The following is a 25,291-nucleotide window of genomic DNA, read 5'->3' on the forward strand; positions in this document are numbered from 1 at the left end:
CTGCTTCTTATGCTGCCCTGCCTGCAAGGAGGCTGGGGGTGCACAAGAACTTGGAAGGGTATGCAGCCAGGAGAGCTGACCCCAACTGACCAAAGGGATAGTCCATACCATACGAGGTCACACTCAGCAACAAAAGCTGAGGTAAAAAAGGGAAAATGGGGATACATCAGTAGTGATGGCATTTGTCTTCCACAGAGATTGTTATGCATTTTGAGCTCTGCTTTCCTCGCAGTGGCTGAATATCTGCCTACTGATGGGAGGCAGAGAATGATTTCCTTCTTTTGCCTTCCCTGTATGCATGATTTTTGCTTTACCTAGTGAACTGTCTTTATCTCAACTTGAGAGTTCTCACACATTTACCTTTCTGAATCTCTCCCCCATCCCAACTGGGTAGGGTGAGCAAGCATCTGTGTGGTGTTTAGCTGTCTGCTGGGGTTAAACCACAAGAAGATGGTACTAGAAAACAATTGCCACATGTAGCAATCTCCGATGCTGAGCCAACTGAGTCCCAGAGCAGCTCTAGACAAAACACATGCCCGCTCACCAGCTTTACTTTCTGAACTTCACTTTCGAGCTCAGCAATCTACAGACTCAGACAGTACCTTTCAAGTGACTTCCTCTATAAAGAGTTCCCTATTTCCATGCAGCCCCATTCAGAAAAGTTTTTTTTCAGGAGTTATTTTAGCCCTGTTAACCCAAGATCAATAGCAATTGCAGATCTGTAAAAGAGAACTTCACTGTTTTGGCTGAACTAGTAACATCCTGGTCCAATAAGCCTATTTCAACCATCTGTATGAAGAGATGTAGCCTATATGTATGTAAGAGATGTAGCCTATATATATGTAGCCTTCAGAACTATAGCCATGTTCTGAACAGTGCTTAATCCCTATACTGTCTAAGTCCTTTGGAAACATACCCTAGAATTTATCTTCACCCGTAAAAGTTTACAACTTTCAGCATCTGTTCAATGTCACCTCACCTAATTTGGGCTACAAGGGCATTGAAACAGAACTGCTTCAGGGACCAAAGTAAATCAAGCTGATTCTTGTCTTCCTTTGTGTTTGGGCAATTGTGCCTAAAGATGTAAATGTGTGTATAAATCTGTGTTCAAGACGTGCCACTGAAATCAATGGAAACCCTGAGCTCTGTGTTCCTGGCTCCAGAATTCTGTATGGAAGAACCCCACTGAAGTCTACAGGCCAACTGCTGTGCAACTCACATTGTAAAAATTCACAGAACCAGAACTTTCTCTTGATTTCTTTACACATTACCACTTATATGCTCCTGAACAGGAGTAAAAGCATCTTAAACAAAACCTTAATGTTTAAAAAAATATAACACAGGATACCCTAGTATCTCCAAACACTTCAAATATATTTGCATTTGGTTTGCAAGGTATTCAGCAAGTGCAAACATATGAGCATCAAAAAGTATGTGGCATTTTTCCATTTCCTAATTACTCTGTACAAATAATCCAATCACTGTTCTGTGATGTGCAGTTCTTAACATTTGTTTCAAAAGCCCATATTCACACACAAGCCATCAGACTTAGATGTCTGAGAAGTTCTTCACAGTGTGTAAGAAGCATTAATTAAACCTCTAATCCTCAGGAAATCAATGTCAAGCACCTGAATAAAAGCTGACAGTGTGTTTACCTTTTCTTTAAAACCACATTTCCTTTCTGAAGAAGTAACATTGCAATGCACGGTATGATCTATTAACTATCTATCTATCTATCTATCCTTCTCCTTTTCCTTTTTTTTTTTTTTTTTTTTTTTTTTTAGAATCATGTTTTCCATGAATGGCCTCTGTCTGTTTCTATTGTGACTGTATCACAACTTGTATTTCTTATTTTCCTAGCAGATATTGTTAGGCTTTTCTACCAAGAAATTGAAAGCCTCTTAACTTATTTATTCTGTTCCTGACAGGTCCAGTCATCAACCAAACAGAGTTTTGTGAAAATGCAAAGTAAATCTGGAAGACAGTGTAAAAGTTATGCAAAAAGATCTTATGGTTTCAAGAGTAATCCAGTTTCCAAATACTTCACACAAACTTGGCATTAGACACTCAGCTAATTCACATCATTTTCTAGCTAAAAATCTAGTTCTCCAAAACCAAACCAAAACAAAACACACATGCACACACAAAACATATAAAATTTATGCCATTGAAATTTTCTGACACAAAATGTTTGAGTTTGGATTCCACATTTCAAAGAGACAAAAATTTTAGTTTCTAATTTCTTTATGGTTTGACATAGCAATGAAAAAAAAATTTCAAAAACATTCTATTAAAATCATGCTACAAGAAAATGAAAATAAATAAAATATAAACCTTTGTGCCTATCCACATACACGAAGAGTTAATAACCTAGAAACCTTTGTACAACATGTGTACAAAGGTTTCTGTAATATAAAATATAGCTCTCTGGCCATAATTTTTCACTAACACCAGTCTTGTATCTGCATGTGGAAAGGAGTTTGCTTTATATTTTTGAATACACAAAGCGATGCTTTGTTATTAAAGGTCAGTATTTTTGATAATATTAGCCTTCAGCCGCTCACTGAACCAAAGTGGAAGTTTGGCATCTTAAGCAGTCACAACAAAAGCACATACCATTACACTTTGCACTGTGGACACATTATGTATTTGATACTGAAAGAATAATATTAAAACAGCAATAGCACCATTGCTAAGAGGTAAGATTTATTAGCTTTGGTCAGATGCCATTTGATGTGATCACATGGGTTTGAGTTGTTTGTGGAGGCAAACCCACAATTCATCATAATTTGTTTTACCTTTAACTAGCTAAAGCATCATAACCCAAAAAAGGTTACTGAGACTGTGAAAACTTACGAGAGTTAGGAAGCCTTTACTTTATGTGTCTAAATTCAAACGCAGCTTTTCTGTGTCTACACACCATAAATAAATCTCTGTTTTTTAATGGTATTTCTGCTTCAGTTAGTTCACTGAATTAGTGAAACTGACAACTACAAGCTTTGTCTTTTCTAACTTTTCTAACATTTAAATTACTATTCTTTTAACACTGCGTGCTCAGCTGCTACTATTTTAGCATGGTGAAAGATTCTTCAGCAGACATGCAAGGAAAAATAAATTAATTTTTTTTTTTATTGTTTCCATCCTCTGAAGACTTGAACAGAGTTCCACAAGGCAGACACACAGCATTTATTCTGCATAGTTTCTCTATGCTGCATTTGGAGGACACCTTACAAGCAGTGGGGTGTCTGAAAAGGTCCCAGTAACTGTGCCTACCAACATTATTCAGGTATGAGATTTGTTACATTCTTTTCTTATAATCAAGAAACAGTGGTATATTCTGTACATAAAATCTATAGTACATGCCACAAATAACACATCATGCATATGAAGGCACACTACTAGAGTCTGAAAATAGAAAAATATCCCATCATTTTTCACAGAATGTATTTCTGATTTTAATTAACATTTCAGCTTGAGTACCATCTTCTTAAAAGATATTATTCAAATAGTACATGCATATCTACCTAAATACTCATTCTCACCTCAAGATGTTTAATTCTGCCTCAAGTAATCATTATACACGTTTGAAGTTTTATGCTCCTTGTTATTTTAACCATAACTTCTGTTTCATGTGCTTATTAAATTGATGTCTTGTGGGTTATTCTCAGATACTTAGCAGATGTTAAATTGATATTACCTTAAACCCGGCAGAAATACTAGCAATTTTATTGGTTAAAATCACATCAGGCAGCTGTGATAAAAAGAAAAGGTGCACTATAAGTATTGCTATCCCATACTTCAAAATACTGACACATTGTGCTGTTCAGAACATATAAAAAGCAAAAAGACTGAATTTAGCTTGAAAGGGGAAGTATTTCTAGTGTATCTAAATGAAAATGCAAAGGGAGAGCCTGAAAATTGTCTTTAACAATGCGCTGTTGCTATTTACACCAGAGTAATATTTAAAGTTTACTGTTTACATAGCATGACATAAAGTTAATTAAGTACCACTTATTGCAGCTGAATTTTAAAAGTAGAAAAATATTCACCATAAAAGAAGGAACACTGAGTAGAAAATAAGCTCACAGGTGCAGCCGGAGTAAAAGGTCAGCATTTGCCAATTGCAATTGCAGAGTTTCCACAGCTACCAGGAATTCTCTTTTTCTCTAATCCAGAGGAGATCTGAGGGAAGCTCAGAGAGCATTGTGGTAAATGCTGGCAAACACTGAAGATTTTATCTCAACCACTAGAGAACTAACTGCTTACATTTCAACATCAATTTTGCATTCACCTTTTTCTTATCTTTTTATCTAACTAACTTCTTTCTTATACCCAATCCCACAAACTAAGACATAGACTAATACATAAATATACCACACTCAAAAATTTCATATCTAATTTTATATAAATAATTTAGGAATTGACACTAAATGTATGTTATCATGTCCTGAATAGATATTTTAGTTTTCAAATCGGGTTACTGAAATGAAGCTAGAATCCATTCCAGTTGCAGTATATTGGAATAGAACCCAGAAGGTGTTTTAATCAGCATTAAGGGATCTCAAGACATGTTAACACCAATATAATGAATTCCTACTCCAAACAAGGCAGCTTCAGATTAGGCTTCTTGCATGCAGGTACTATTCAACTTTGCAAATTTCCATATACTGCGATATAGAGTCACCCACTTTGGCTTCCCATACAAAATAAAATGTGGGATTCTATGAAATTTACTCTTTTTTCAGATTAAGAAATTCATACATTTTAGAATGACAACGAATCTTCTGAGTACACAGAAGAAGTATACTGGGTGAAAGAGAGGGAGAGGGAGAGGGAGAGGGAAAGGGAGAGGGAGAGGGAGAGGGAGAGGGAGAGGGAGAGGGAGAGGGAGAGGGAGAGGGAGAGGGAGAGGGAGAGGGAGAGGGAGAGGGAGAGGGAGAGGGAGAGGGAGAGGGAAGTTTGATTTACAGAAAAAAAAAATCAATACAAAGTCAAAATTGTCAGGACTGGTATAGAATCATAGAATACACTGAGTTGGAAGGGACTCATAAGGATACAACTCCTGGAGTTGGACTTGAAGAATGATCTTTTAGATCTAGAAGATCTAGTTTTAGAATGATCTTCTGCTCCCCAGTTACCTTGGTCAAAGTCTTCCTCGTATGCAGGTGTACTTTTACAGTTTCTATCTTCACTGTTACGTAATTCGTGCAATGGGATAGGTATGCTCTGAGTTTTTGAACTTGAGAATGCTTGACTTTAAGTTTTTATCTGATGATCAGGATCATCAAATCCTGGTCATCATGTGCTGCTATCTGATTACAACTCATTCTACAACACTCTCATCTCTCAGAACTGAAAAAGCTGGCCCATCCAAAACCAGAGATAACAGAGTGAAAAGAGCCTTTATCTATAATTTATCAATTCTATTTTTTATTACATAGATAAAAAGGAGCTAGTTTGTATGTGGCAAAACAACTGTGTAGGTCACAAAAATATCTACCTGCAATTTTAACTATAAGTACATGATGTGTTGCAGTCACAGCTATTCTTTAAATCTCTCTTCAAACATATGATTTAGTCATCACAGAACAATCAAAGAGGAGAATAAAAGGATTTTCTGAAGTTCAGTTTATAATTAGTTATGCACCTGATTCTGCATAATTTTTAGTGGCATTTAATAACACAATTTATAAGTGACCCTGGCCTTATATTACTATAATCTTGCAGAGCTTGTTGAACTATAATAGCAATCCACTGCAACCATGAAATAGTCAAACAATCAACACAGTACCAAGTAATGCTCTCTCACCCTTCAGCTGCGTGGAAACAAGTACTGTATGATAAATACACTAACCAGGACCTATTGTAATATACACTTAACAAGAAGTGTTATTAACAACACTTATTAACTAACTTTTGCAAAATGTTAGGAACAAACATACATGATGTTCAGACAATGACTGGCGTGTGATGTCACTAAAGTGATGAGTTTTATTGGCTGCATTTAGTTTTAGATGTTCTTGAAACATTATATTAAGCTATTTCTTACCAAAGACCTGTGACTTCTCCTATTCTCTCTGTAGTAAATCTGATTGGTTCATGTAATAAGTCAATATTTGTCATTTTTCTTCCCGATTGGTGTCCTAGATTGCCTGCTATCAGTATGCAAGCTGCAATGAAGGTATACCTGTACTTTATAATGTTTTTAGAGAAAGAAGCATCCTACATGTGGAATCAGAAAATAAATTACAGAAAGACTGCAGGTGGAAAAATAAAGAGGATAAATGGATTGTTTTGATTTATCACTTTAGTGCATTAACTCATACAGGTTTTATGAAACTTCAGATTTCTTTTGCATAATTTTTGGTTCTTACGAAAATCACATTTCATGATCATCTTGCCCAAAGTGTTCTCCATAATATCTCACCTAAAATCACAGTTTAAAACCCCCAATTATACTGATATGATTGTAAATTTCACTGCTTGGTGAGAAAGGTATGAAGCTTGACTTTAGTATAGTTTCCTGCATACACCGATAGACTTCCAGGCTGTAGCCCCTTGTCATTAGAAAGTCTAATGTGTTTTCCAAATTTACACTGTTGGTGCAATAGTAAAGCAAGCTGTTTCACTCAAAGCCTACTAATGAATGCCAGTTCTGCATGTTTGTCCCAAGGAAGTGGTCCTATGTTCCAGATTTACAACCACATTTTGAGTTGCCAAGTCACCCTTAAAATTTCTCTACTTCGTTACACTTCTAAACATGAAACAAGATAAGTATCAACTTTCAATGTGTAAACTTGGCAGTATCCCTCATTAATTGCTGAAGTTCAGTAAAATGAAGAAGTGTCATTACTGTATATGAGAGAAACCTGTTTCTAAGAAGCTAATATAGACATCTAATTTTTTTTTTTTTGTGACATGGTAAGGCTTGGCACACACTTTTGGATTAGTCATCTAAAAATGGGATCATGTTAAGTACTTTATTCATAAACATATTTATCATCGATGAATGATGATTCCTTCAAAGCTAAGGACAGAGACATAAAGGACATAAGGACATAAACATGAGGAAGTCAATGTAAGCAACTTTTCTCAGCAGGTAGGGCAGGGAGTGTAGAGTGAGTATAGAATGCTACTAACACAATGTTTTTCCCAAACTTACTGGATCTTTCATCACAGATATCCTATTGCAAATGCCCTGGGTAACTGCTTTACTCTTTTAGTGTTAATTCACCATTCTCGCCCTCTTTCTTTATACTGTTGTCTCTGTATGATTTTTTTTTTTCCATGTGCTACTCCCTTAAAAAATTATTTTATTGACTTCTAACAATTATTTTTTCTCTCTCTTTCTTTCCCTGGAAAGCTGACAAGAAGTGCCCAAGAAACTGAAGTTAACGGCAAATTCTGATCCAACATATCCCAAGAGCAGAAAAGAGGATATAACAAAATGTAAGTAAAAAAAAAAAAAAAAAAAAGCAAAAGAGAAAGAGAGAGAGATTCAGAGAGCAGAGAATTCAGGCATTCAGGCTCTAGTGTAAAAAAAAATGAAAGATAATCTTCCTAGTGTTGTGACAGTTCCTCCGCCCAGTGTTTTAAATTCAAGAGTTAAATCTGGGAAGATATCTCCTCTTCCTGAAGAATATTGAGCCCTTTAGAGTCCAAAAACTTAAAGAACAAATTTCGTCTATCTATTGTACAATCAAACATCTAGAATAAGTAACAAATTGTAAGAAAAACATTTAACTAGACAAACACCAAAACAGACTCCTTGCACCAACTTATATTACACAACTTATAAACAAATCCATGTTTTTCAAATGAGTAACAATCAGCAGTTCTTTCTAGAAAACATATGTTCATTGTTTTCTTAGGTTTTGCTGAGGACTAGGAACAGTACTGGTTAGGCTGTTTTCTGATGGCTCTAGCGTTTAGTGTGGGTAAGCTAATTGTCATCCGAAATATACCTTATAAGTAAATAAAATCAAGAATCTGAATTAGATTATAAATGCTTCACTGGAGTCCAAACATAAGCTGATGGGAGGGTTTACTGGCTAGATCATCTCCCTGTCTGATTATGTATGCAAGGGACAAGCTTGCATTGATCCTAAGAAAAGATACAAGAAAAGCACGGCTTTGGGGGTTGAATCTTCACTACTGGAAGATGTGAGCAGAGAAATTGTCATGTGTATTTTTCCCACTGTATTCAGGACAATAGGGCTGCAGGTCTGTTTTTGGTTAGTAATGAAACAAGCAATTGCCTCTTTTCTCAGGCAAAAACTTTTTTCAGTTTATCATGGTTACATTATACACAATCCCCAAAATTTCTCAAATCAAAAAAGAGTAACATCATGCAATAATACTTTGAGATAGATTACGTCATTTATTCTTCGTCACTTATTCGTCACTTTGTCATTTATTCTACGTCACATTTTCCCCCTGTATGGTTATAATATTCCAGGGACTGATGGTACTTAAGCTTCAATTTATGGAGGTCTACCATGCCACTTCTGCAGTCTATATTAAAGGCTTTCTAAATTTAGAAAACAGAATTTTGTTTAATCCTATCTGTCTTTACATATCAAATTAAAGAATACCTTTCCTTTCTATCTAGACAGAAAGATGAGGCAGTCATGCAGCCTAGCCAAAAAAAACCCACCACCAAACAACCAAACAAGAACAACAAAAATCCAGAATGTTACTTTGAAACATTAGATACAGAGACAGAATTACAACTTCTCTATATTGTCATGAGTAATATATAGTCTATAATTGGTAAGGGAGGCTGAATTCAGACTTACTGTGCATTTGTTTGGCTTCTCTCCGGAGTGGACTCTCATGTGAATCAGCAGTTTATACCTGGCATTAAACGGCTTGAACCTTCGTGGGCACCCTGCCCAGAAGCATGTGAAATCTTCTCCCTTCCTCTGGTCTATATGAATCTTCTCTATGTGCCGCACAAGTTCCTCTTGCTGGTCATACAGTGCATTGCAATCAATCCAGCGACAGCCATGCTTGCCATTGAAATCATCCAGCTCCCCATCTTCTTCAAGCTGTGGGCATGGGACAGATGGAGGCACAGGCAGAGGGTGCATGTGACCAGGAAGGCTGGGCACATGTCGGTGCTGATGAGCATGGTATGGTGGCGGAGGCCCTTGTGGAGGAGGTGGCGGCAGAGGGGGTGGAGGAGGCATGTCAACTGTATGGCCTGAGAACTCATCCAGCTGTTCATTTTTCAGGGCACCCACAGTCTGGCTGTCCATGGGAGGCATGCCCTGCTGGATTACCATGTTAGTCGTGGTTTCTGTCTGCAGGCTGGCTTGCTCCAATTGCTGCATCCGCTGGTATTCACCAGCACTATTCTCAGTGTACTCTGGGAAGGTGATACTGCCATTAGCCATGAGTAGACCTTTCTGGGTAGCTGGAACAGAGTAGTTTTGGGGTATACAGCTTCCTCGAACTCCCAAAAAATGTCCATAAACCTCAGGCTGTGGGGAAATGTTAGCTGGTGATGTCCTTGAGCTGTTGATGTAGGCCACTAGAGAGGTGGGGGATGTACGGATGATTGTATTGAAGTCAATCCCAATGCCATCAGACAGAGGAGAAAGAGAGAGTGCTCTCTTTTTGGAGCGGGTAGATTGAGACCGGGAAGAGGAATGGCGAGGACTAAGGTAAGAGGAATGGCTATTTTCTAAGCCAAATAAGTAGGATGGTAATGAGTTAGATACACAGCTACTGGACACAGATGTTGCAGGTGAAAAATTTAGTAAGTCCCTCAACTCACTACCATTTTGTAAACCTTGTTCAGGAGAAAGAGAAGGAAGTGTCCTGTACCCATGCGACCACTCTTGCTTAACGCTCAAAGTGGACTGACTTTCTGACAAGCTTGATGTTGTAGAGGCCAGAGACTCACATGACAAGAGTGACCTGGAACAAAGACATAATAAAATGAGTAAGCAGTTAGACACTTTAGCAGTTCAAATTTCATGTGTATATACTGCTATAGAGTGATTCTTCAACCTTCACACACACATACATCTAAAGGAAGGTTACATGTGAAAAAACTTATCTCTAACTTCAAGTACTCTCAGTTGATACACCAGGAGCCATACACAGGCAAAAAATATGTAAAAAGATAATTAAGAGTCCAATTTTTAACTTAAGTGTTGTGGTTTAACCCGGACGGCAGCTAAACACCACACAGCCATTTGCTCACCCTCCCCCCTCCCTCTCTGGGATGGGGGAGAGAAACGGGAAAGTGAAGCCTGTGAGTTGAGATAAAGACAGTTTTCTAAGACAGAAAAATAATAATAACAATAATAATAATAATGATGATGGTGATGATAGTACTACTACTACTAATGTGTACAACACAAGTGATGTACAAGGCAATTGCTCACCACCTGCTGACCGATGCCCAGCCTAACCCCGAGCAGTCCAGCCCCCTCACCCTGGCTAGCCACCCCTATATATTGTTTAGCATGACATCAGATGGTATGGAATACCCCTTTGGCCAGTTTGGGTCAGCTGTTCTGGGTCTGTCCCCTCCCAGCTCCTGCTGCTCCCCCAGCCTGCCAGCTGGCAGGACAGTGTGAGAAGCTGAAACGTCCTTGGCTTGGTGTAAGTACGGCTCTGCAACAATTAAAACATCAGTGTATTATCGGCACTCTTCTCATCCTAAGCCAAAACACAGCACCTTACCAGCTACTAGGAGGAAAATTAACTCTGTCCTAACTGAAACCGGGACACTTAAGATTTTAAGAAATGCTGCTCTAATGGTTCTTGAAATTTCACTGCAGAAATGAAAGGATTTTTTTTCATCAACCGTGGTGTAAAGAGGCTTGGGCTTCTGAAGCTAAAGCATTATGCTCTTGCCTTGTGTGAAGCTCATTGATTTGAGATTACTATTCATTTTTTTTTCTAGCAAAGAGGGAGAAGAAAAATGATTAATAAAGAATAAATGTTTAACCTTTTTCACTTGGCCAGTTGTAATGCATACAAATATTCTTTACAGAAATAGCTGAAGATTATACAGATTATATCTAACTTAACAAAACAAACAAATTAATAATGTACAAGAACTGATTGAAGGGGTTCATTTAGTTTTTGTTTCATGATGTATTTCCCTCTAAGTCAGCAGTCAATTTTTCTTTCACAAAAGTGTAATCTTGCTGCTGTTATCAGTTTGTCATAGAAAGATTAAGAAACTTGTTTAGGTTGCAAATACCCTACAGGTAGCTTAAAAAACATCATAAGCTCCTAACAATATTGGTATCCACATAAAAGTATAATAAGGAAATACAAGGACACCACGTGCCCTGATTCACAGCTGCAAATGCTGGGTAAAGGACAAGTAGATTTATGTCTTTATTTTTCAATTCTGCATATTGGCACCCTTGGATTTCTTGCCAGCCGGTGGAGCCAGTGGTGTCATTATTATATTAATTAGTATTTGTGAGGAGCTCTAACAGTAGAAAGAACCTGGCATCTAGATAGACATGGAGATCTCACAAACAACAAAAACCTCTGCAATTTGGGGGTTAATTCTTGCATTTATGATTTTTACAATACACTTTGGAAGTGTAGAAGCACAGAATTTAAATCGGAGATCAAAGGCATACACAGAAAATCTGGTTTCTCTTCTAAACCTGAAATGCATTTTGAAGGTAAATGAGTTATTTAATCACTGCTTCTCATCTTCTCACATGATAAACAACGTACACAATAGTTTCTCCTATTCTACGAAGACTTCAGGAGGCCAAATTAACTTAACAAAATAAAGTTAGTAAGTGGTAATAGATACTTTAAATACTATATGTATAAAAATATTTCTTGAAATTCTAACTAAACGGTATATCAAATATTTACAAGCAGTAATTCAAATAAATTTGTGGGCAAGGAATAATGTATACTTATTTATAATGGTATGCTCCTATAGTCAGTTATTTATAATGTTTTTACTTCTTTAAACTTTATAATATTTTTACTTATAATTTTTTATATTACTACAAATTTCAAATGTGTAGAAGAGAAAGTATGCACTATAAAGAAAATAAACAAATCTCATCTCTTTCTTGCAACATACGTACAACAAGCATCTTCAAGGAGGCACTTCCACCTCTTTTACTAGCTTCTTTTTCTTAATAGGTAAGCAAGTTTAGAACCTACTCAGGATAAATAATACTCTAGTTGCTACTGAGTTCTGCAAGGTTTTCTTGCAGGCTCTGCTTCAGGAGACAAGAATCCATGAGAGAGATCTCTTAAGGTGCATAATTGCATATTATGTCTGCACCACATCTTGTAGCTGCATTGACTGCAGCCTCAGTGAAGATACATGAAACCACCTAATTTAAGAATTGGTAGCTGGCGAAAGTGAGGATCTCAATCCCATTTAAAACAACATCAGTTAATTCAAGAGAACAAGAACAGATCCTAAACAATGGCTTTGGAGATACCCCCAGTGAATATGCTAATGTTTAACAAATTTCCATGATTCTGTTTGGTAAAACAATTTTTTTCGTTGGAGATCTGTGGATTATTTTTCAATCATATTTGTAAGATTGACAAAATGTATGCTAATATTAGTTGCAGCCATTCAATACAGAGAAGTGTATGTAGCTTCCCACATTCAACTTCAGCCACACAGATTAAAGCTGAAAAATCCTGGCGTCCTTGTTATCTTATTCAGCTCATCCACATGAGCACTTGCTTCATGATGTTTTTTTTATCCTGTTACTTAGTATTACAGCAGTTTCCAGAAGTTTAAAATCATTTTCTCAAGATTTTTTTTTTTCTTGTAATGGTTGGTTGATTTTCTGTATAAGAATAACTAAGAAACATCCTGTTCAAACTGAATGTTGGTACAGGGTACTGTTATGGAGGTTATGTTACTCCATTGGGGTTTAAATAGCATTTACTTTCAAAACAGAATGTTAAAGAAAAGAGCAATTAACACAATGAATACAATATTGATTAAGAAAAATGAGAAAAATGTCATAGCTGTATCAGGTCAATCTTGTGTAAGATTTACATCTAAATGGGTAATTATTTGCAGGAAAAAAAAAAAAAAATCAGGTTGTTGGTTCTGTTATCAATAGGCTTTGTTAAAGCACTGTTCATTATAAGGCAGTTAAATTATGCTAGTATGCTGTGACCCCGCTATAGACCCAGTCCTCAACAGAATAAGAAAAGTAAGGTTTGATTTTTCCACACTGTGCTATAAACACTTATAACTGGAAATTATAAGAATGATGGCTTTCTTTTGCCAGCTTGATCATTTAGATTTCATTTTCCTTCTTATAAGTAGGAAAAGTCATGAATCAATGTAACAAGTCTATTTTTTAATGTCAAGAATTTTAATCAGATGTTGATTAGGACCAGCCTCATTCAAAAAGCTACCAGTGCCTAACACAAAGGAACACACCTGTCAGTGAAGCTGGAGAGAAACTGCATTTCAAAGGATTTTAAAAGTTCGACAAGTATTTAACATAGATAATAAGTAAGAGCCAGATAATCTGAAGAAGTTTAGTTTTCACTTAAGCCTCTACATTCAAAAGTAACAAAGATTCCAGCTATCAAAACAGAGAAAAAATCATTAAAACCCAGCCCACACCATGACTAAGAAGTTTTCTGGGGAAAAATAAATTTACTTAATATGAAAATGAAGGACCAACTATAACACCATGCCAGATTCTCAGATGCAATTAATTGGCATGCTTGCTTACTTTAATCTAAACCAGCTGTGAGTTTGGACCAGATTTTTATGAATATTTAGAAGATATTCCAGCTGTCACTCTATTCTGCCTCCGTGTACACAGGTCACAGTGTCAAGTATAACTCATAATCTTAGACAAAAATACAGAAGACTGAAAACTATGTTTCCCAACCTTTCTGCCTGCTCTTCTGTTTTACTAGCCAAGAACACTTTTTTCTTTCCTAGGTCCTTCTTTCAATTGCATCTCAGTAAGTGGCAGTATTATATTTGGTTTTAAGCAGCATAACTGACTCCTCTGAAAAGTTTTTTGGGAAACTCTCAGAGAAGTTGGGAGAAAGGTTTTATTTCTCTTGGTCTATATCCCAAAATTTGATGATGTCTGCAGGAAAACTGTGGTTTAGCCAACTTTACACCCCACATCAGTAAAAATCAATATAAGACATTTTAGTCTGGGTCAATTCAGCCAACAAGCTGTTCTGGATTGAACTGTCAGAATACAGTTCATGTTGCGTCCTAAAAGCCACAATGAAGAGGAGGCAGTCACTCAGCTCATGAAGGTTTATGAAGTTAACTTGGACAACTACTTTAGGCAAATTCAGTTTAATGCTGAAGCAATAAAAAATAATAAAATAAAATAAAATAAAATAAAATAAAATAAAATAAAATAAAATAAAATAAAATAAAATAAAATAAAATAAAATAAAATAAAATAAAATAAAATAAAATAATAAAATAAAATAAGAGTGTCTCCACAATCTGTTAATTAAAATATAACTTGAAACTCGTTCTGCTCTAAATTGAGGGGAAAATTGCTGAGATGGACATTCTTTGGGTAACAAACTGATTTTATAAAGTCTTCATTGATAAATCATTAAAAGACACTCTAGGAACACTACAGGTTGGATTCTGCCAGTTTCAACTTCAGATCACCCTTAGTAAATGTTTATTTTAAATAAAAACAAAAATGTATAACACAGTACTGACATAGTACACGCAACCATATGTTCGCATAAAAATAACAAACCCTACAGGTATACCTAAGACTTGTTAAATAGGTAATAATTGCCTAATGATATTTTCATTCTATTGTTTCTACTCTGTCACAAAGGCATGTCTCTGGATTTGTCCTTTGTCACCAGTTTAGCAGCGAATGGTTTTCCCTGACATGTTTATATAGGTAGCATAATTAATCTTATAAATTGTCCTAAAGAACTTAGTTTTCACAAGTGAAGCAACAGAAATAGAACAGAACAGAATATCCTGAGCTGAAGGGGACCCATAAGAATCACCAAGTCCAACATGTCCCAAAGTATCTTGTAGCAGACTATCGCAAGATTTTCTTCCATTGACATAATAGCAGTTTTAATTATTTCAAGATGGTTCCTTGTCTTGCAATAAGGTGATGTAGTAAAATGTAAATTGTTTAGAGAGTAAAGGCTCTTGTGGCCTTTTGTGAATAGAAATGGTTACATTTCAGCTGAGTAGGCAATTATTGCACAAGCCACGTCTACAGAAGTGGGTATGTACCTTCCCACGTAATATGCTGTAATATTTTTACACACTGTGCTTAACTAACATCCAGGGATGTGCTTACTGCACCTGTATGGAGGTTGTCTAAACAACTGTTTTCCCTTCATTCATGTTTTTCTATACTGCTCATAGCTATAATCTCAAAAGTTACTGGAACAGTTTAAAATAGAAAAGCCTAACAGATGCAGTTAACTGATAGCTCATTGCAGATAGGGAACAATTGATCTTATTAACTTGTGTTAACCATTTAAACAATTTGAAAGAAATAGCAGTTGATAAGGAGCGAGAAGCATTAGCAAAGCATTGTGATTTTTTTTTTTTGTCTGACATTATTACTTGCCAGGCACCAGCATAATATTCTTAGTACTATTACACTTAAAACACATAACTACCCATGAAAATGTCACATTTGGACTATTTCCGGCATTTCCTGTTCCTGGTTTATTTTTTTCTGTGCAAAAATATGGCTAAGTGATTCTAAAAATCTTTATAGAACAGAAAAAACCCTATCAAGCATAGAAAATTTCTAGCTACATTTTACCCTTGATATGAATGATCTATACCACTGTGATTACAGCTGACATGAATTAAATTATATCAAATTAAATTTGTCATGGCATAACAAAGCATCATTTAGACCATTGTAATTATCAGAAAGGTTGCATTTAAATGGCAAGAGAATTGAAAAGGCCTCTTTATTAAGTACTGAAAAGAAAAAAGCTAACTCAGGACCTTGTATCTGATGAAGGAACACTCAGGCTGGAAGCATCCATAGACCTCTGTAGGGTAGGGCTGATCTGGTTGCATGCTGTTGAAACTTGATTAGCAGGAGGTGAAACAGGTCCTAGGCGCTGAACTGTCATGGGACTGCTGGTGACTACTAGGTTGTTGCAGCTGCCTTTTCCATTGGACTTAGACTGGGATCCATAACCAAGGCTTCCTAAAAAAAAAAAAAAAAAAAAAAAAGGCAGGTGTATATTCATCTCCCGTCCATGAACCCATGAGGAAGCCACAGAACGTATATTGTTTTGTGCAACAGAAGTAACTGGAATTGAGCATCTTCAGAGGATAATGAAACAGAGGATCAACACAAGGAGTTTGCAAACTTCTCCAAATACAAAAAGGAATGTTCTAAAGGGGATTTAATAAATTATGCATGTTTCAGACATGCTGAAGTACATGGGCTAAAGACCAGACATCATGGATAAACATCAGAAAAAAACTATTTGAAGACTTGGTGCAAGAGCAGTCCTCAGCTGAGGGATAGCCAAGTCATAACTACAGCATTCTCTGCAGAAAGGAAGAGAGAACCCAAGGAGGCTGGAGGAACACCACCATGCCTTGAGTTGTACCAAATCCCACAGCTACAAAGCACTGAAAGCCATTCCATCACTTCTACCACCAGCTGTCCAGAAAAGCATGGGGACTGCAAGCATGCATTCCAACTGTTTCCCTTACAGTAGGTCTGCTGTGGCAAAGCACACACGTTTTTCTCGCAGGAGAGAGTTATAGCTGGGATCCAACATTCCTCAGAGGCCTGAGGAGAGGAATTTGAGTTGGGTTGAGTAAAGTAGCATTCTGGACTTTGAAAGGCCACAGTATGTTCATAGTAACTGCAGCCATGACTCAAAGCTGATGGCTGTTAACACAATAGCAAAGGATGATTACAGAGGTAGATGGCAAGTAGGACTAACGGCAAAATGCTCTGTGTACTCTGTGTCTTGATTTAGGTAGTCTACAAGATCCCCTACATTAAAAGACATCAATATGTAGAAGTTAAAATAGGTCATGATATGGAAGTTACTGGATGTCTACCAAATTCTCATCACAGTTGGAAATACATAATTAGATTGTTCACATTTCTAGCAGCTTCCCTGTGTTTGGACTACTTCTCAAAGCAGGATTAGCAGTACCAGGACAAATACTGTAAGCACTTCAAGAGTTTAAATCTTTTTCTGAAATGAATCTACTTTTGACTTGGTTGCACAACTCACTCATTTTTGTCACAAGACTGTTCAAATGGGTTGAGAACTCCACAAAGAAGTATATTAAGGCATTCATGACCCTCACAGTCACAGGAAGGAGACAGGATTATCTTAAAAATCTGTAATTCATCCTAGGAACTTCAAATGATAGATTTTCTAAAAAACAAACAAACAAATAAACAAAAAAGAGATCTGTTTCAGAGGTCAGAACCTTTTTCTCAAACTCTTCTTCCCTTTGACTAACTAGTAATAACTAGTAATATCTGACATATACATGTATTTATCAGGAGTACATATGTGATCCTCAGTCTACTGCGATCCAAATTGCTGTATATGGGTGATCCAACTCATGTATAGATTTTACAAGTTGATTATATGAAATACCACCAAAATGTAGTCTTTGGGATGAAATATGTCAGCCCTTTAATAAATATAACTTACTCATTGCTACTATTCAGAAATATAAGTGAAGAATATAGCATCTAGTTGAAAAATCAAGGATAAGAAATGAAGACAATAGTTACTAACCCAACATAAAATGTAACTAGAAGGACTGGACATTTCCAAGGGCAAACATATAAGAAGAATTCCTTGTACTGCAATTAACTCCATTTGGGGTATCAAAAAAGCAGCTTTTAAACACTATGGGATTACTTTGTGATTTCCTCATAGATGTCTAATTAGATTGACAGAATAAGAAAAAGTCATTTTGTTTTCTTTCCTGTGCAGTATTTTGCCTTTTTAACTCACTACAGCTGAATCAGTATGCTACTCAGTAGTTGCTTCCACTATGTTACAGGGTGCTAAAATGGAAACACCCAGCAAAATTATTATACAAAAAACGTAAGCTGTTCCCAGCAGTAATATGAATACTACTCCTCTAGCAAAAGGATGAGATGAACAGGAATGAAATATTTACATGACACATTCACTTCACATAAGTTACATAACACTACATAATATGCTTATATATGTGTGCATACTACAGATGTGCAGTCAGCTGTTTTTTTTAAAGGTACATTTATCATGTAAAACCAAAGGCTTTCTGCAGCAAAGCAAACAAAAGGCAGGGAAGCATGCTATACTATACTAACATAAGAAATCTGGCTGTTTTTGACACTGAAACACAGTTGTGAAGCTTGTAAAGCCTATATATATTAACAGCTTCATAAGATGTTAAACTACTAATTAGCACTGCAAAAAAACAATTCTGAAACACACAAAAAAAAGTAAGAAATATATACTGATTCTTCCCTGGATAACAACATAATGCCCTTCACATAAAAGCCACCTCAACAAATTTCAGTGGTAACCATAATATCTTACTCATCATATCCATGAAATGAAGGCCTATGCACTTGCCAAATTTTTATTTAGGGACAGGCCATATGTCATCTATTTGGTTCAAATGACAGCCTGCAATCATAAAATTAGATTGTTGTTTATACAAAATTGAACATAGGGTATGTTCCTCCTTGGAACATAGATGTCAGAAAAGAAATCCTCAAAATGAAAACCAAAATGCAGTAGTGACAAACCATTACTGTTACAATAGAAATTGCATACTCAATACAACCCTTTTCACCTTGCAATTAGAAGTTTTTCTCTTATTATCAGAGCATAAACAGCACACTCATTGTTCACCAGTTACTGAAAGAAAAGAAAAAAAAGTACTTAGGAGAGACTTTATTATTGGGATGACAGACAAAAGCAGTGTAAGACTCTGGCTCTGATAAACATTTCTTTGTGCATTTCTCTGATTGAGAAGCAAAAAGTTTTCTTCTTTATATCATTCACAAACATTTGTTGTCATGGGGAAAAATGACAATTCTTCCAATTAAAGGGAAAAGAGAGAAAAGCATCTATCATCAGCTCACACCATTGAAAGAGACTACAAAGTGAAAGACTACTGCTATGGAAAGCAAAGTCATAACATTTTATCAACTGTTTCACAGAGATATGTGTGTCTAAAGCCCACCATTAATATCTCATCTGTGTCCTGAAGGTCACCAAGAAGTATTAGTTTGATCTGAGTCAGGCTTGAGTGTTGAGCTAAGTTAGAACACAAGATAGGAAGTATATGCTGGCTTTGATCCTGTTGCTGGAGTACAGCTCACATCTGACCAGCATAAAGTTAAAGGGATGCAACATTGACACTTGAGCTAGCCCAATCCTGTCGGTGAAAGGCAAACTGTCAGAAAATGTGCTCAAAGGTGTTGAATAACTCTGACCAGGCAGAATGACTCTGTCCTGGATTAACATTTGGCATGATATACCCACAGAGCCAGAGGAGCTGTCAGTCGAAGTTTGCCATGTCTTTAACCTGAAATCTAAAAAGTTCATTTCAGTGGAAGGACAGGCACCAGGAATATCTTGAATCCACATCAGCTGAGAAAAATGGGAACCTCTTTGGAGGGCATTGGTGGGGTTTGAATGACACTGAAGCTTCTGAGAAAAATACATGGAACCAGTATTATAAATAAGAATCAATTTATTTCCTTATATACAAAGATTTAAATCAGGAGATAGCTTAATAAAGGCAAGAGTATTGTAAAATAGAATCAGTCCTGAGCTGGATAACAGGAAGAGCTGCAGGTGCTTAGCACGTCATTTATTCCAAATAAACATATTATACACAAATAAAAACTGCTCTTTATCAATATCTAACTGTAATAGCTAACAAGTATAAACATTAAAAATATTTTATGGAAATATTTTAATCCATTCACTTCCTCATTCCTTGGCTTACCTATTTTCCCTATTTATTCTTTATAGTTAGTTAATAGGTAAGCTTCACTCATTCTTGACATGGAAAAATATTTCACCGCAAACTTCTGAAGAATGTTCAAAGAATACAGAAAAATATAACTACTTTAATTTAGGTAGAATGGAATTCTCTTAGTTCATATCACTGTTGTGCTTTCTGGAGACATTTTCATTTTTGGAAAGGAAAGTTTCCATGTAAACACATTTTCTTTTATCAGATATTGACTGAATAACAGCAATTTCTTTGTCTACTTCCCTGAGCCAAGTGTAGAAACTAGTTAATTCTACAGAGTATCTCAGGTTATACTATGAAATTCCTGTATCTAACTTTCGTAATTGCAAATTATGTTTCCCATGTATAAATGACAGTAAGACAAAAACGTACATCAGCAAAAAAGAAGCATGGCCAGCAGGTAAAGGGAGGTGATTATCCTCTATTCTGCTCTCATGAGACCCAATCTGCAGTATGGCATACAGTTCTAGGGTCCCCAGCATAAGAAAAACATGAACCTGTTAGAGAGGGTTCAGAGAACTGCCACAAAAATTATCAGAAGGCTAGAGCACTTATCTTATGAAGAGAGGCTGAGAAGTTAGGGTTGTTCAGCCTGCAGGAAAGAAGATTCTGGGGAGACATTATTGTGGCCTTTCATATATAAAATGGGGGCTTAGAAGAAAGATGGAGAGATACTTTTTACCAACACTTGTAGTGACGGGACAGAGGGTAACAGCTTTAAACTGAAAGAGGGTTGAATAAGATTGGATATAGGGAAGAAATTTTTCATGATGAGGGCGGCAAGATGCTAGAACAGGTTAACAAGAGAAGTTGTGGATGCTCCGTCACTGGAGTGTTCAAAGCTGCACTGACCGGGGTTTTGGGAAACCTGATCTAGTGAAAGATGTCCCCACCCATGGCAGGAGGGTTGGAATAGATGAGCTTTAAGGGTCCCTTCCAACCCAAGCTGTTCTATAGTATTATTCTAAAACCAGTTTTAGATGTTCAGTGTTCTGAAACACACAACATACCAAATACATAACATGAGATCAAATTAAGTCATCTTTTAGATCATTAAATTATTCAATAATTGAATTAATCAATATAAATTAAAAAAAAAAAAAAAAAGCTATTAAGGTTATCTGAAAATCTATCCTGTTGTTACTGTTAGAGTGTCAACTTGAAATGAAAGAACTGTAACAAAAGACCAAACGTAATTTCCCTAAAGTTTTTTCTGTCTGTTGGTTGTGCAGTAGTTAGAGCTTTGGAAATGGTCAGTTTTAGTGTTTCCCTTTTAATAGGGTTCCAGTCTTGTTTGTGTGGATTCTGCATTCACTAAGAGCAGGAAAGAAACATACACCCAAAACAGCATACTGTAAGACAATAAATATTAAGACGATAGATGGGCCAAAGCAATCAGTAAGACTGTGTCAATTTGTACTTCACGTAGACTAGATGTAAGCCATCAAAGTCCTTCTGAACCAAATCTCGTGTTTTTCGATAGCATGGTGAATCTTCAACATGTTGCAGAACCATCCTTGCAGCATGCCACCATATCTGTAAGGTTGGTGGTACCTTGGTTGGAGGGACTTCACAGTAACTGCTGACTGAACACACTCCAAGCATCTCATAGAAAACTTTCCAGATGAGAAATAGCTCCATTCCTCTCTCCTTGGGGATGCCAATTTCTTTCAGCCTTTCCTTCCATGAGTTTCAGTCACATTATTAATAACTATTAGAGAGCTATAACTTTTTCCCTGTGTCCTTGAACACAACAGCCACTTGTCCATTGTTTAAAAAGCGCTACTGCATGTCACCTACCTAGGGAAAGAGACACCAGCCACAGAGCTGTGGATCTGAGATCCCCTGAAACCCTCTTTAGAAGGCAAGTGAGTTGAACTGCAGCTTCAAAGAAAAAAAAAAAAAAAAAAAAAAAAAAAAAAAGACTAAAAGACTAGGGGGAGATTGCTATTTGCTTTTATTAGCACAGGGTCAACCAGAGTCTTTTTGGGAGTCCTGGCTTCTTCTTCACACTGGTACCATCTATTTGGGAACCTGGGCTTATTTTACACCCATAGCATCTTCTGGACCCAAGTCATTTTGGTAGATTTTGAGGCTCATAGTTTAACTACACAAAATTCATTCAAAATTATGTTAGGAATGAGCAACTTGTATATGGGATGCAATCTGCAATTCTTCAGGGTACAACGAAATTACTACACTAAGGTTCAAAAAGTTGCCAAAGTATGATTTTTATTGGAAGTCTTGTGAAATATGTAAGTTTCACAACCCACACTGACACTACATATCAGACAGTCTTGACCTTTATTTTCTTTTAAAAAAATGAATTTTTTCTTTAAAAAAATTAATTTTGCAGTTAGAAAATTCGAAAGTTGAGGTCCTGAAGACCATAAACCAGTAAGTTAATACAAATACAACAACACTACCCCACATTTGAAACAAAACAAAACAAAACAAAACAAAACAAAACAAAAAAAGGAACTCACTGTTTCTAGCCTTATGGTCTTGATCTTAGCTCATGATTTTTTTAACACTTAGCACATACTACCAATGCCTTGTTAGTAAGCCATTTCCTCCAAAACCTCCGGCAGCGTCCACTCTGAACAGTAGGTTAGACAGACCATTAATCTGACTGGTATTGGCAATTCCCATGTTTGTAACTGTTTGCAGAGACTTAATCTTTGCAATCATGAAAAATAATCTGGAGGAAATGCACTAAACAGAATTGTATGACCACATTGTATTATGAGAAAATATTATGCATGTACTGTGAAAGCTCTCCATGCTTTCAGTCTTGGAAAGGCATTTTCTTTACTATCAGAATGCACTTGGTAAATTAGCTTGCACTAATTTCCAATGCTATTTGCCATTCATTGTATGAAGTAATCAAGCATGTACTTTCAGCAGCTCTACTGTGAGACAAAAGAGACTGACAAAGCACAATAAAAAACAATGTCTCCCTTCAAGTGGAACCAGGGTAAAAAATTATCCAGAACTGACTGGTGAAAACAATACCTTGCAGGTAATTAACTTAGCTGGTTTGAAGCGGACAGCAATGAGATCATCTATTTCTATGGAACACTTTAACCACTGAATTTAAACAAATGAAAACAGTGGTCTTTTAATGACTAAACTAAGACCATATTATGAAACTGTTAGGTTCAGGGAAGTTCCAGAAGAAAACATGTACTGTAAAACTGATTTTCAGTTAGATCTGAAGACATTTGTAATATTTCATTATAAACTATCAGTTTAATTTATAAAAGGAAGGTCACCCGTTTATTAAAAAGTATGTTTGAGAGCTGATTTGTTTGCTTATTTTGCATAAAAATAGGAAGTTATCAGTCAACTACTGCACAAACCAGTAAATGTTTAACTAGACTAAAATATAAATGTTTAAGTTGTAATTAACTCCTTATTTGTTTTTGATGAAAGTCTATTATTTTGTTCTCTCTCTCTCTTTTTTTTTTTTTTCTTTGAGAGATTTTCTACATACATGTGCTTCCCCTTTTGTCATTGTTAGGATAGTGTACAGTATGTTCTCTTCTAGTACAGATAACATATTCCTTTACATCCTTGGTCTACGGTATGTACCATTTCTCTGGGATGTGAGTTTCTCCTGTCAGCTTCTGTTATGTTTCTACCTACAAACCTTAGCCTGGCCATTTAGTTTGTCTTTCTGTAAAATGAATACATTGTTCAAGCCACATAACTCAAATAACTGGTATGAATTAAGAGAAACTCCACAAGTAAAATAATGCAATATATAATCTTGCTAGTAAATTAATCTTATGGTAAAAAAAAAAAAGTTTCACATTCTCAATTTCAGTATTTGCCAGCTCCTTAAAATATCATTACAATATTAACAATAAAAATTACAATTATAACCAAAAGGAAATACAAAAATACACAGATATTTAAAAAAATAAAATAAAATAAGAGAAGAGAATAGCAATGGAATGAGAGGTAGCACCTTTGAGTTCCACTCCCACTGGGAAAATATTGTTTGAATCTGACTTAAGTGAACACACAGAGCATATGTATGTATGTGCATGAGAGCATAAACTGTTGTGTTTATTTTTTTTAATCAACTGACTTGCAAGAGGCACAACTTGAGGGGAAAAAAAAAAAAAAAAAAAAAAGAACTATTGTTAAAACTTCCCAATACACTATGTGTGGTATGACTCCAGACAAACTCTGTAGAGAAAAACTGTGCCCCTTTAACAGTGCTGTACTCAACTGCAAAACAAAGCTGATCAATTCCATCAGTATTGTTGCAATACTGTTTTGCTGATATCACCTGTCTGCAATGCAGAACTACCATATACCAGTGAGCCACCCAAAAAACTGCAAAGCAGGATTAGGAAATCATTACCTGGATGAATCACTTTTGGAAATAAGTAATTTGCACTCAACTTTTGTAACATTTGCACTAAACTAGAAGGGAAACAACATATCTCCCTATCAAAGAACAGACAACTAAGATAATACCTTAGGAAAATAATTCTGGAACTTGTAACACTTCTTTCCCCACAACAATTTTCTTGTAATGCTGTTGAACCTTCACAGCACTTTTGTGCATTTCTTCACATTAAAAATACATACTTAGCATTTTTTTCAATACATTCCTGAAGTATTTTCCCCCCTAATTTTAATTAAAAGATGCTCAGATGAGATATTTTCTCCTATCTCCATATCCTTAGTGTTTCAGAAAAGATAAGACAGGAGCTTTGTTATCTGTAACCATGGGCACTTGAAGAACATTACCAAAAAGATTTTTGAAGCAAGGCAGCATAGTATTATATCCCTTGTTCACACAGTATCTTCTGATTTCTTGCTGCTGTGTTTATTGGGCTATGCTTGGTCTTGTGCGTAAACACTGTCTAATACTTCCTTGTGCACACTTTATACTCACTCCTGTCTGCCTGGCTGTACCAGCAGTGAGCAAAGAGAGGAATAGAGAGGCAGCACCCATCCAGGTTCCAGGAGAAGGGAAGATATTTTCCCTCCTCTAACGACTTATACACAGGGAAGCTAGCTCCATCTGGCAGAGTACTAAGAGTAAGCGGACAGACTCAGTGTATACTCAGTGTATACAGTGTACACTGGTGTATACTGCCCTAACTCCAATGAATTATCACAACCTACCCCTAGGAAAGCCTGCCACCAGCTGCATGGGAGCATGCAAGAGGTTACTTCCTACCTCCAGCACAGGCCAGGTGTCACTCAGCACCATTACACATCAGTGTCATTGCATCTCATGATCCAGCAGGAGACATCTGTTCA

At 36.3% G+C, this 25,291-nt stretch overlaps 1 protein-coding gene across 1 annotated transcript in view; it reads right to left on the bottom strand.

Moving 5' to 3' along the window:
• Positions 1-25,291, bottom strand: part of GLIS3 (GLIS family zinc finger 3) — a 167,476-nt gene that overhangs the window by 115,382 nt on the left and 26,803 nt on the right. Inside the window, exons 2-3 of the mRNA XM_032206148.1 lie at positions 15,974-16,181; positions 8,799-9,924 (exon numbers count right to left, since the gene is read on the bottom strand). Of these exons, the coding sequence (XP_032062039.1) occupies positions 8,799-9,924; positions 15,974-16,181 (1,334 nt within the window). The remainder of the gene's footprint in view (positions 1-8,798; positions 9,925-15,973; positions 16,182-25,291) is intronic.

The sequence above is a fragment of the Aythya fuligula genome, chromosome Z, assembly GCF_009819795.1.
Source record: "Aythya fuligula isolate bAytFul2 chromosome Z, bAytFul2.pri, whole genome shotgun sequence".
Lineage (NCBI taxonomy): Eukaryota > Metazoa > Chordata > Aves > Anseriformes > Anatidae > Aythya > Aythya fuligula.